Below are 12,206 nucleotides of genomic sequence, written 5' to 3' on the forward strand. Positions count from 1 at the left end.
GCAACTGTTAGAATCCATATTATGGCAAGAATCAGCTAGGTGATGAGTTCATCCGAGTCACCAGCCTCAGAAATGGCAAGTTAACAGATTACAGCTCAGATAAATGCCATCTCTACATCAACTATTCAGAGGAGACTGCGCAAATCAGACTTTTATGGTCAAATAAGTGCTAAGAAATCACTGCTAAGGAAAAGCAACAAGCAGAAAAGATTTGTTTGAACCAAGAAACTCAAGGAATGGATATTAAACCAGTGGAAATCAGTGCTTTGGCCTGATGAGTCCAAATTTGAGATCTTTGGTTCCACCCGCCATGTCTTTGTGAGATACAGAAAAGGTGAAGGGATGGTCTCTACATGCATGGAGGAGGAAGTCTGATGGTGTTTGGGTGCTTTGCTGGTGACGTTGCAGATTCATTCAAAATTGAAGGCACACTGAACCAGCATGGCTACCACAGCATCCTGCAGCAACATGCCGTCCCATCTGGTTTGTGTTTAGTTGGACCATCATTTATTTTTAAACAAGACAATAACCCCAAACACACCTCTAGACGGTGTAAGGGCTATTTGACCAAGAAGGAGAGTGATGGCGTGCAAATGACCTGGCCTCCACAGTCACCTGACCTAAACCCAATTGAGATGGTTCGGGATGAGATCAGCCTCTCTGGGAACTCTTTCAAGACTGTTGGAAAACCATTTCAGGTGACTACCTCATTAAGCTCATTTGAGTATGCCAAGAGTGTGCAAAACAGTAATCAAAGCAAAGGGTGACTATTTTGAAGAATCTAAAATATAATATAATAAATAAAATAAATAAAATAAATAAATAAATAATAAAAATAAATATAACTTGTTTTGACTTATTTCACAATTTTTAGTTTACTACATAATTCCATATGTGTTCATTCATAGTTTTGATGTCTTCAGTGAGAATCTACAATATAGTCATGAAAATAAAGAAAAAACATTAAATGGAAGGTGTGTCCAAACTTTTGATTGGTAGTGTAAGTGCAGACATACTGCCTGAATATCAACAGAATGACAAAAAACACAATGCAAAGAAAGAGCGCAAATTAACTGGAAATAACTTGCCAAAATTAAATATGTAGCCACCAGGAACCCATTATCCTCAACTGGCACCATGTGGCATAAGTGCAACCTTTCTTGAGTGTCCAGAAGTACAAGGTTGAATACAACTTCAATGAAATTTACAGTGAGGAAAGACAACACAACAGCAGTGGCCGGTTGCTGCAAATTGAGAGAGTCTGGCAGTCACTGAAAATAAGGGTGCTATACTGGTCACTCAATACTTTTATGAGCCAAAAATATTGTTTAACTTTCATTTTGCATTACTTATTTTCATATACAGGTGCTGTAAAAAAAAAAAAGCATATGCCCCCTACAAATATCTTCTATTTTTTCATATGTCACAACATTTCAGATAATTAAACTAATTGTAATATTAGACAAACATAACCCAAGAAAACACTATATGCAGTTTTTAAATAAAGATTTCATTTATTAAAGGAAAAATGCTGTCCCATCCCACCTTCCCTTATGTGAAAAAGTAATTGCCACCTTAGCTACCACTCTACCAAATTATGAAATTCATTTGGTAATTTCATTTAATTTCATCAGCCACACCTCACTAATAAGAACCTGTCTGGTATTGTGAAGTAGCTATAGGGAGAAAGCAGCACACAATGTCAGGTTCTAAAGAGATTCTGGAACAGGTGTGAAACAAAGTCACTGACATTTCTCCATCTGGAAAGGGTTACAAAGCCATTGCTGAGGCTCTGGGACTCCAGAGAACCATACTAAAAGCCATTATCCACAAATGAAGAAAACATGGTAAGTCATCCGAGGAGTGGCTGGCCTACTAAAATTTCTCCAAGAGCACACTGACATCTCACTTAGGAGGTCCAACGGAACCCAGACAAACTTTAAAAGAGCTGAAGGACTCACCTGCCTAAGTTCGGGTCAGTGTACATGATTCCACAATAAGGAATACACTGGGCAAAAATACCATCCATGGCAGAGTTGCAAGACAAAAATCACTCCTGACCAAAAGAACATAAAAGCTCATCTGGCATTTGCAAAAAAAATATGTGGATGAGCACCAAAACTTTTGGGATAACATCCTGTGGAGTAATGAGTCATGATGGAACTTTTTGAATGACATGGGTCCCAAAACATCTGGCATAATACTAATTCTGCATTCCACAAAAAGAAAATCATGCCAACAGTGAAACATGGTGGTGGTAGTATGATGGTTTATCGCTGCTTTGCTTCCACAGGACCTGGATGATTTGTCATAAATGATGGAGCCATGAATTCTGCTCTCTATCTGAAAATTCTCCAAGAGAATATAATAATAATAATAATAATAATAATAATAATAATAATAATAATAATAATAATAATAATAATAATAATACATTTTATTTATAGCCGCCTTCCAAACACCCAAGGACACTGTACCAAGTGTAAGCGGGTGTTGTTGTAGCGCACATGCGCCTTCCCCTGTTTGTTTTATTTTTTGGTTTCCACGCTCTGGGAGGTGGTCATTCAAAGGCCAGACCGGTTCCTGCCTCAGTTCACCTAACAATAAACGGAGAGCTGCCGTCTTTCTCCAACGAATATCCAGTCTCTGCATCTTTCTCAACTCACCATGCTACATTGGTGGCAGCGGTGCTGCGACTGGACTCACTTTTCTGCTTATTTTGATGGAGACTGTTTGTTCGGACAATATGTTTGGAGGCCCTAAGGATGAAGAAGCACCGTATTTTGAGAAGACTTCTGTTGTAGTTACCTCTCGCTATCCTCGTAAAGATATCCTCGTGGTTAGTTTTAGTAGTCGTGAGATTGGTCCTTTCTCACCTAGGTGTTACCTACCGCGAGTTGGTTATTATTTTGTCCTTTTACAGTTCCGCTCGGCCCCTAAGTGCCACTATAAGGTCCAGAGCCCTTTGCGATCTATTTCCGTTTCCTGTAGAAATCCTAGTTTCTGTTTGTAGTCCTAAAGACCTTTGAAAATAAATCTGTGTTGCATTCAAAGACCGTCTGTTCGTTTCCTGCACCTGAGCCTCCCTGAACCCCGTAACAGAAGTAGCGGAAGAGGACCATGAGAAAACGGCTTTTACTACTGGCCATGGTCTCTATCGGTTTTGCTCCATGCCCATGGGGCTCACCAATGCTCCCGCAACCTTCCAGAGGTTTATGGAGCTGGTGCTCAAAGGTCTTCCCTGGCATATCTGTATGGTGTATCTTGACGATATTTTGATTTACAGCAGGTCATTTGATGACCACATTGCAGCTTTAGAGGAGGTGCTTTCCAGGATTGGTGCAGCCGGTTTACGGTTAAAGGCTAAGAAGTGTCAGTTAGCAAGTGACCATGTGGTGTTCTTGGGCCATGTGGTCTCTGCTGAGGGTTTGCGGCCCGATCCCAGGAATACATGTAAAGTGAGTGGCTGGCCTATTCCAAGTTCTGCCACTGAAGTCCGTGCCTTTCTTGGCCTCTGCTCATATTACAGGAGGTTTCTGAAAGATTTTGCTCTTCGTGCCTCTCCTCTTGTACACCTTACTGGGAAGAATGTTCCATTCCAATGGACTGCGGAGTGCCAGGGGGCGTTTGAGTTTCTGAGAGACACTCTTTGTGCTGAACTGGTGATGTGCCATCCTGATTTCACACAGCCTTTTGTTCTCTACACCGATGCGTCCCAGGTTGCTATTGGCTCTGTGCTAACACAAGAGATGGATGGACTTGAGAGAAAGAGACCGTCAGGCTGATGAGGGATACTTTTCAGGCCTAGTTGGTTTGGGTCTTCTGAAGTAGCAGACATATACCAATCAGCTAAAAGGACTTCGACAGTTGCAGAAGCTAAAACTCAGGTGTGTGAGGAGTTCAGAGAGGCTATGGAGAAGGACCTTTGGTTGGCCTCTACGTAGTTCCAGCAAACCGCTCAACGCCTCAGAAAGGGCAGGCAGGGCTTGGCCCATGTTGTATACAGAAAGGGGAGAGACCTGCTGACCCAGAATGGGGACATTGTCAGGTGGTGGAAAGCATCCTTAACACATTCAGTTAACACACCCTCTGTTGTGGAAGCAGAGCCTGAAGACTCTTGGTAAAGGTTGACAAGGTAGTCAAGAAACTCCTCATCGGCAAAGCAGTGTGGATGATATTCGCCCCAAGATACTGATGGCTTGAGACACTCGTGGACTGTGTTGGCAGCCATGTCTCTTCCATGTCGTGTGGGCATTGAGTATGGTGATTTGCAAAATAAAAGTCATAAGAAGGAGACAAATATTTTTTCACAGCACTATAACAATTACCAAAAACATATTTCATATGTATGCATTTATTATCTTACTGAGGTACTCTGTATGAATATAATTGCTATCTGTTGTAGTGGAATTCCACATTGCTGCACTTATATATGTCTTACCATGTTTATCCCATGACAAACCCACCTATCTATTTCACTTATTCCACCAGGTGATTACCTACTTTGCTGGACGGGTTTTTGACCCCAATGAAGCGGAGCGTGGGCATGTAGCTTTCACTGGAGATTACTTAAAAGGTGATGCATCCCTGTTGATCAGTGACTTGACACTGACAGACTCAGGAGAGTACAGCTGCAAAGTTAAGACTGGTGCACAATACCACTGGAGCACCATCAGCCTCATAGTGCTGGGTAAGTGGTAGACAGCATTTTGGTTGACCATAGACAGGGAGAGGGCTTATGACGGCACTGGCAAAAAGAAAATATTGTTAAATCCCAAACCTTTTGGATTTAGAGCTGCCACAAAAATGTCATGTAGCATACCAGGGTGTTTTGAAAGCTCCGCATATGTGTTTGAATGTTCTGATCAATAATTTCACCTCTGGAGCTCTCATCCAAATACTATGTACTAGCAGAATATGACAATGTAAATTGGAGTGTAAACTGGAGTGAACTGTAGCTCTTGTCATTTTCTACTTTATTTTTGAATATAAAATGGGTAAGATGTAAAGAACACATAGGAACCTGAGAGAGTAATATGGGACACTTCTCATCAAATTTTGACAGGTCCCAATCAGAAATTGCCATGTCACAAGGGGGTGGGACTTTGTCCTTTAGGGTCCAATCAGAGACTGCCACGTCATAGAGTCTTCCTTAGCCACACTCCATCCACCATATTTGTAGTTTTTTATTTTTTAAAAAAGGAAATGACGAATTTTAAAATGCCCGAAATAATCATTTCAAAAAATGATTTATAAAACAATAATAATAAAATACCCGCACTACGCTCATCCAATGAGGTGTGAGGGGAAGGGTGAGGGAGAACCAATGAGAAGAGGAGTACGGGGGCTTCTTCATATATAAAAAGGCAGTAGGCCACTCCATAGGCCACCGACGTTGAATAGAACTCACCATGGCTCAGAAAATGTTGGATGTCCTGGGGTATGCGGTTCCCTGAGCAAGCGGCGGCAACTCTAAGACCTGAAATGGCTGGTTACTTGTGCTCCTGTTAAGCGCTGAAGACAGAATGTGCATCTCTTTCTCTCCACGCCCAGGTCAAGAAAGGATAGAAGGGGTGGTCAAAGTTAAGTGAAACAACAGACCGGGCCATGGATCCATTTCCACCATGACCTTACAGGTTGCCACCACGGTCGTAAATGACCGGATATGCAAGGTTGAGCTAAACAACACATTGGAGGAATGACAGAAAAAAAACTGTGTGACATGCAGATACTTTATGGACCTGATAGAGGTAGACATTTATGCTCCCAAACTCTGAAGAGAAAGCAGGGTCAAACTCAGGCCACAGCAAAACATACACAATTTTGTCTTATTAGATTATTAATAAAATTAATAATCCAAACCAATAAAATAATAATAAACCAATAATTGCTTTAAAAAGAGACCAATATCGATCAAATTTGTGACTTTTAAAGAGGTAATATTAATATTATCCGACTTTCTAAAACGTTTTGTAGTGACTGTAAGAAGCAGTTTCCTTCTTTTAAGGTATTTAAATCAGTTTTCATGTGATGCGACAGTCTGACTGTCACCTCGCTTCCTCTGTAGGTGTTAAACTGTCACCTGAAGTACAACAACAAACATGTTGGAAAATGTCAGTGAAGATTCTCAGTCATTCAGGTCAACTCACTCGTAGGTGAAGTCAACATGTGTCTGGTCCGGAAACATTCACATTATTTATCGAGGATTTGTGAATTTCAGTTAATAATAAAATAATTTTTTATTAATAAAATTAATAATCCTCATTCTGTGGAGATGATACTCTGAGGTGCTTTACAGGCCCTGAAGCAAGCCTCTTGTTTTTATTTTTTATTTTTTTAGCAACTTTATAATTCCTTGGGTGAGGCCCAACTTCAAGTACTGTGCTTCTCTTAAACCCAATGTGACAGAGCAGCTTCAATAAAGACATTTCACTAACTACAAACTCATGTTTCATTCCCTGACATATGTCTCAATAACGGAGAGAGACAATAATGTGATGTTTGGTCTCATTTGAAAGCTCTCGTTAGGTTGACAAGAAGTCAGAAATCATATAATTATTTGAGTACTGAGTGTAGTGAGACCATTAAAATATCCAAATCCGGAATAAACTAACCACACAAACCTGATTGATCCTCGAGGACAGAGAAAAAAAAACAAAAAACAAAAAAACAGTAGCACCACCCTCGTTCTGTACAATAAATCACTGGTCACCTGAACACTTGAATGCCTCTTGACTCATTATTCTCTAAAACTGAGTACAGGATGGACGGACACGGCAGGCTCAGTTCCATTTTTTAATTTCAAGGAAAATCTCAGTTGACGATATTTTAAGCAAAAACAAAACAAAAAAATTTTAAATTTTTCACTGAAGAAAAGTTAGAATTGGTTGTTCAGGTGGTGTGAAACCCCCGAGGCAGTGGTAAAGGCAAGATAGAGAAAACATTAGACTATTAAATCATCCAAAAGAAAAAACGTCAACTGTATGTAGTACAAAACACATATGATCAGCTCTGCTTTGCCATTAACCTGGCTCATCTGATGGACCCTAAAATCACTGATAGTCAAGTGCTAGAACAAGGAAAAGTGTTGCAGCGTCTCGCAGGTCTGAGCAATCAGACTGCCGTCACCCTAAATGACATTTCTAAATCTGAAGCAATTGTAAAATGTAAACTTGTAGTGTTTTGCAGACATTCTGTTGACCGAGCCCTATCCCCCTTCCAAATTACCTTCCCCAATCACCGTAATCCGTTGTTTCTATTTCTGTTTCAAAACCACTACTACGGTATAAAAAATCTGAAAGCTTTTCTTGGAGTAATGTACATTTGATTATTGTTACATGAGCTATCACCATCCCCACACACACCAGTGCAAGGGTTACTGCTCCGTCTGTAATGACCCTGCCTATACATACCAACCGCTAAACTCATTGATCTGTGCACAGTGTAACAGAACCTGCCAAACAAGCATCTGTAATGGTAAACCAAAAAGCCTAAAGACAGACCAAAGCTCAAACAGAAGCTCAGCAACTGTGATCTGTTTAAAAAAATGCCTCAAATGTAAAATGGTTTACACCAGTACAGAAGGCAAAAAGCACAAGTGCACGCCAAATTAATGCAAGATTTGCAGACAAAAAACTCCCTCTCGACTGACATAACCAACAGCAGTCATCTGTGTTACATGCAACCGCTACCCGTTGCTAAAAAGCACAGTGACAACATTATATTTTATGATTTTGAAATGTTTGTCAACCAAAACAACATGCACATCCCCTTTCTTGTGTGTACAAAAATCGCATGCGAGGGTGAAAGAATTTCTGAAAGAGCTCGATCCTCCCGAGCCTCTCTCCCCTCGGCAGGCTCTCTTTGGGGGTAAAACAAGCGCTGTGATGCTAAGGTACACAGCGGGGCCTGATGAGTCTGTGCACTATGTAGATGTGACCTCGCTTTACCCCTATGTGAATTTTAGCTTTTCTTACCCTCTAGGTCACCCTACCATCTTCCACAAAGATTTTGGTCTGCCTCAAAACTACTTTGGTTTGATCAAGGCAGTTGTGTTGCCGCCTCGCGGGCTCTGTTTCAGTGTTTCACCGTTTAAAACGGCTCAGGGGAAATTGGTGTTTACTCTCTGCCACACGTGCGCTGAAATCAACAATCAGGAGGGTCTGCCATCACGACGACAAAGCCAGAGCATTGACAGTGGTCTGGATCACTGTCGAGTTCAACAAGGCCTTAGAGCTGGGGTACAGGGTCATCAAAATCACAGAGATGTGGCACTTTGACAGGCGTAGCAACATGATCTTTGCAGACTACATCCGTACTTTCCTAAAAGGCAAGCAGGAAGCTTCAGGATACCCCCCTTGAGGCAACTGATTAGCAGAGCAGGGAAAAGATCAGAGAGTACAAGGCCAATGAAAATGTCCAACTGGACCCTGCCAAAATAGAGACAGCGTGATCTATGTGGTCAAAGACGGTGAGACTCCCCTCGAGCTGGGTAATTATTTAGGGGATTTGACGAACAAGCTGGGGGGTGACAGCATTCAAGAGTTTGTGGCCGCTGGTCCCAAGAGTTACGCCTACCTGACCAAAACACAGAAAAAAGCAGTGCTGCGTGTCAAAGGTATCACACAGACTCGGGAGTGCTACGAGAGGGTCAACTTTGACAGCGTCAAACAGTTGGTGGAAGGCCACCTGTGTGGTTCAAAAGAGGGTGTGATTCAGACTTCTCGTCTGACGAGCAATGGCGTAGGACGTGGCCTTCGTGGCTCCTGTAACATCACTCCCTAATGCTGAAATAAGCACACCTTTTTAATTAGTGCGGCACTACTTTGTGATCTGAAAGACTCAAGTTTAACTTTTGGCTGTCCAAAATGGGGAAAACTCAGAAACAGCGAAAAAAAAGTGACAGTTCCGCCCGCTCAATCTGCACCCTCGCCCTGTAGTAGTAACTCTCCCTCATCACCATCGTCAGATGTCGGTATGCGAACAGACATGACAACCCGCGACAAATTCAAGGCTGAATTAATATCATCGCTATGTCAAGATATGTCTGCCATCTTCAAAATAGAGCGATAGGCTGCCTTGGGTGAGAACTTAACTTTTATGAAGTCAGAACTTCACGCACTGAAAACGGAGCTAACAAATAGCATTGCTAGCGCCCAGTCTGATATGAATGCTCTGAAGTACACTGTTTGATGAGATGGAAACCGCGCTGACCGCTTGCTCCGATGATGTTACATCTCTTCCGGCTAAGGTAGAACAGCTATCCAATGATCTGATAAAAATAGAGAACAGATGTGAAGATCTTGAGGCCCGGTCCAGGAGCAATAACATACGAATTGTAGGTGTGCCGGAGGACACGGCAGCCACCTCTACTACTGAGGCTGTTGCTTCTTTGCTTAATCCTTTAGGCGCCACAGTTTTTTCAATGAAATATTCAGTTTTGATATCACTTTTTCAAAAGGTTGTAACTTGAAAATGATTAGAGATAAAGGCATACTGTAAATGAGTAAAATCATCAGTGTGATCCAAAGTTTGTGATGGGAGTAAATTCACTCATCTAATTTGCATATTATGATGTCACCAGGCAGCGGACATATGGATTACTTTTACAGATGTTTATCGATCAAGATGGCATTGCTTGGCTCAGAATTTGTCAGATCCCTGTCTCCACGATACCCAACAGGCTCATTTAAATGTCTGATCCACTTGTGATACTGTTTCTCATCTTTCAAGCAAACCCAGCCATCATCATCATCATTTACAGCGGGGCCGTGAGCGCCACTGCGGCCTCCACCGCTATTATCAGTACATTTCTCCAGCGGCTTCTCCCGCGTCCACCGCTATTTCCGCAGTTTTTTGCATCCCCGCTACCCACTTCACCATTAGGAGTATTTTGATCACCCCCTGCTACACCCACCACGTCTCCTCCTGCCACCCCGGACACGGTGAAGCAAAGCATCGGCTTCAGTATGTGTTGCTTGTGGACTGTCATGGTGCACAGACTTGCTGCCGTTACGCACAGACGCAGCATCACTTTCTGTCTCACTGGATGACTGAACATCTTCATCAGAGGGTGAATATTCCACTTCAGAATCTGAGTCAGCCATTACTTGATGAAGTACTTTGTCAATGGTGAACAGACCTCTCAGCATGGTGAGTTTTCTCTCGCCGTCTTGCGCTCCTGTTGCGCTCCGACTGCGGCCCTCGTCTCCTCGACTGGGGGCAATTTTCAAACTCTATAAACTCCAAAGCTTTGAATGAAAACATGCCCACAAATGTTGAGGCAATGATGAGGCACCATATTTGCAGCTATGGCTTGTTATGTTCAGCAATGTTGCTTGTCGCAATATTGCGACTTTGTCACTTAAAGGGTTAAAGAAGCTTTCAAGCTTGAAAAAGAACCTCTTCTTGCCCGCTGGCACCACACATTGAGACCAAAGCCGAAGCAAAACGAACCCCCCCCCCCCCCCCCCCCCCCCCCCCGTCCTATGCGGTGCGGTTTAGCAATGTCAAAACCTTTTTTCACCAGCGGAGTCACAAAACGAAACAGTGGAATACAAAGACCCTACACCCCGTTCATACATCACCGGGGTTCCATAAAATCCCGGTAGAGATCCTCCTGCTTGACTCTCATAATACCTGATGAAGCGATGAGGGATCTGCCGTCGAACATAGCTGAGCCATGTCCTTCTACAAAGAACGCCGAGCAGGTTTAAAGTGGAGCTTGATGGTAGACTTTCCAAAGATAAAGTCCACACACCTGTTTCGATCCATTTTAATCTCGATGCGAATGGTTTTGATGTAATTTTTCGAGAGTGGTATGTAGTGTATCGTCTTATACCTGAGGCTCACCACATCTCCAAAAGTACCTTTAATGTTGACCGTGGCCAACAACAGTGAGTAGCTGTCACCGACTGGTTGATACTGAATGATGTCTGTGTAAACATACAGTTTATATATATCCCAGTTTTCATGCCGCAGGGGTAGTGAGCCGAGCGTTTGGAGAGGATCCACCACTCGTTCACTTTTAGTCCTAATATGTAGGCCAAGGGAGGGTGCGTGCGGATTCTGTGAAGACCCGTGCCTTTGAAATTGATGCATTTGTTCACGTTGTTGTACGTAGCGTCTGCAGTCTCATCATACTTTCTGAGCGCACGTTACCACATGTTCTAGCAGGTCTCTGGTCTGTTCATCATATCCTCGTTGACCGAATTTGACAATCCTCAATGGCTGCGGGTCATCAACTGCTTTGTTCAGTTCAAAATACGAGGAAATTGATGGTAAATTGTACCAGGTGTAAAGGAAGATGATTTCACACAGACCCACCACCCAGTCATCGTTCAGTTCAAGGGGTTTGGCTAAGTCCAACGTGTAACAAGAAGCGGTGATTGATTGAAATAATTCTTTGCTAGTGTTGGAAGGTAGAGTCACGTAAAATCCCTCGCTAGCTGTGTGCTCCATCTTGCACCCGAGGAATGCCCGCTGCAGCCACTCTGTACAAGGCTTTTATGCTTCCGTCATGTCTGAAGCCTTGACCCAGCTGTTGAACTTTTTCTGGCCAATTTTTCCAGCGCACTTAAACCTGTTTTTCACCTTTGACAACCCTTTGTTTTAAGATTTTTTTCCACTTGAAACATTTTGTCTTTGGTTATTTTAACTTTTTGCAACTCAGCTTCATATAAAGACCCCTCAATGGGTTCACCATCGTAATCTTTGAGTACAGTCGGACACTGTAAAAATTTTGTCTGTAAAACTCTGCTCATATTTTTTATCAAACACGTCTCTGAACTTGGATATCCTGACGAGATTTCCCTTCTCAAAGTTCATCTTTAATTTCTTCTGATGATGAAAGGAAAAGGTACTGTACAGGTTGCGAAATACCTGGCTGGTGTTTTGGGAGGTCACCTCCATCGGCGTCATTTTTATACTTTTATGGTAACTGTGGTTGTAGTTTTTCACCAGTTCAAGTAATACATCGAGGTAACATCTGGTGTCGTGAGCCATAAAATATCTCTACATTCTAGTTTTCAAAGTGTGATTAAATCTTTCCACCACTGAGGCCTTTAGGTCACTGGCTATGGCAAAATGTACAATCCTGTGTTTATTCATCAAAGTGTTAAAACTCTTGTTAAAAAACTCTTTTCCAGCATCAGTTTGTAACTTTTCTGGGGTTTGACTGTCTTTCAAGATGGATTCAAAGGCCTTAA

General features: G+C 42.3%; 1 protein-coding gene across 1 annotated transcript in view; it reads left to right on the plus strand.

Moving 5' to 3' along the window:
- Window positions 1-12,206, plus strand: part of LOC111572159 (CXADR-like membrane protein) — a 127,117-nt gene that overhangs the window by 44,289 nt on the left and 70,622 nt on the right. The window contains 1 exon segment of the mRNA XM_055017294.1: window positions 4,492-4,690. Within this exon segment, the coding sequence (XP_054873269.1) occupies window positions 4,492-4,690 (199 nt within the window).

This window comes from Amphiprion ocellaris, chromosome 14 (assembly GCF_022539595.1).
Source record: "Amphiprion ocellaris isolate individual 3 ecotype Okinawa chromosome 14, ASM2253959v1, whole genome shotgun sequence".
NCBI lineage: Eukaryota > Metazoa > Chordata > Actinopteri > Pomacentridae > Amphiprion > Amphiprion ocellaris.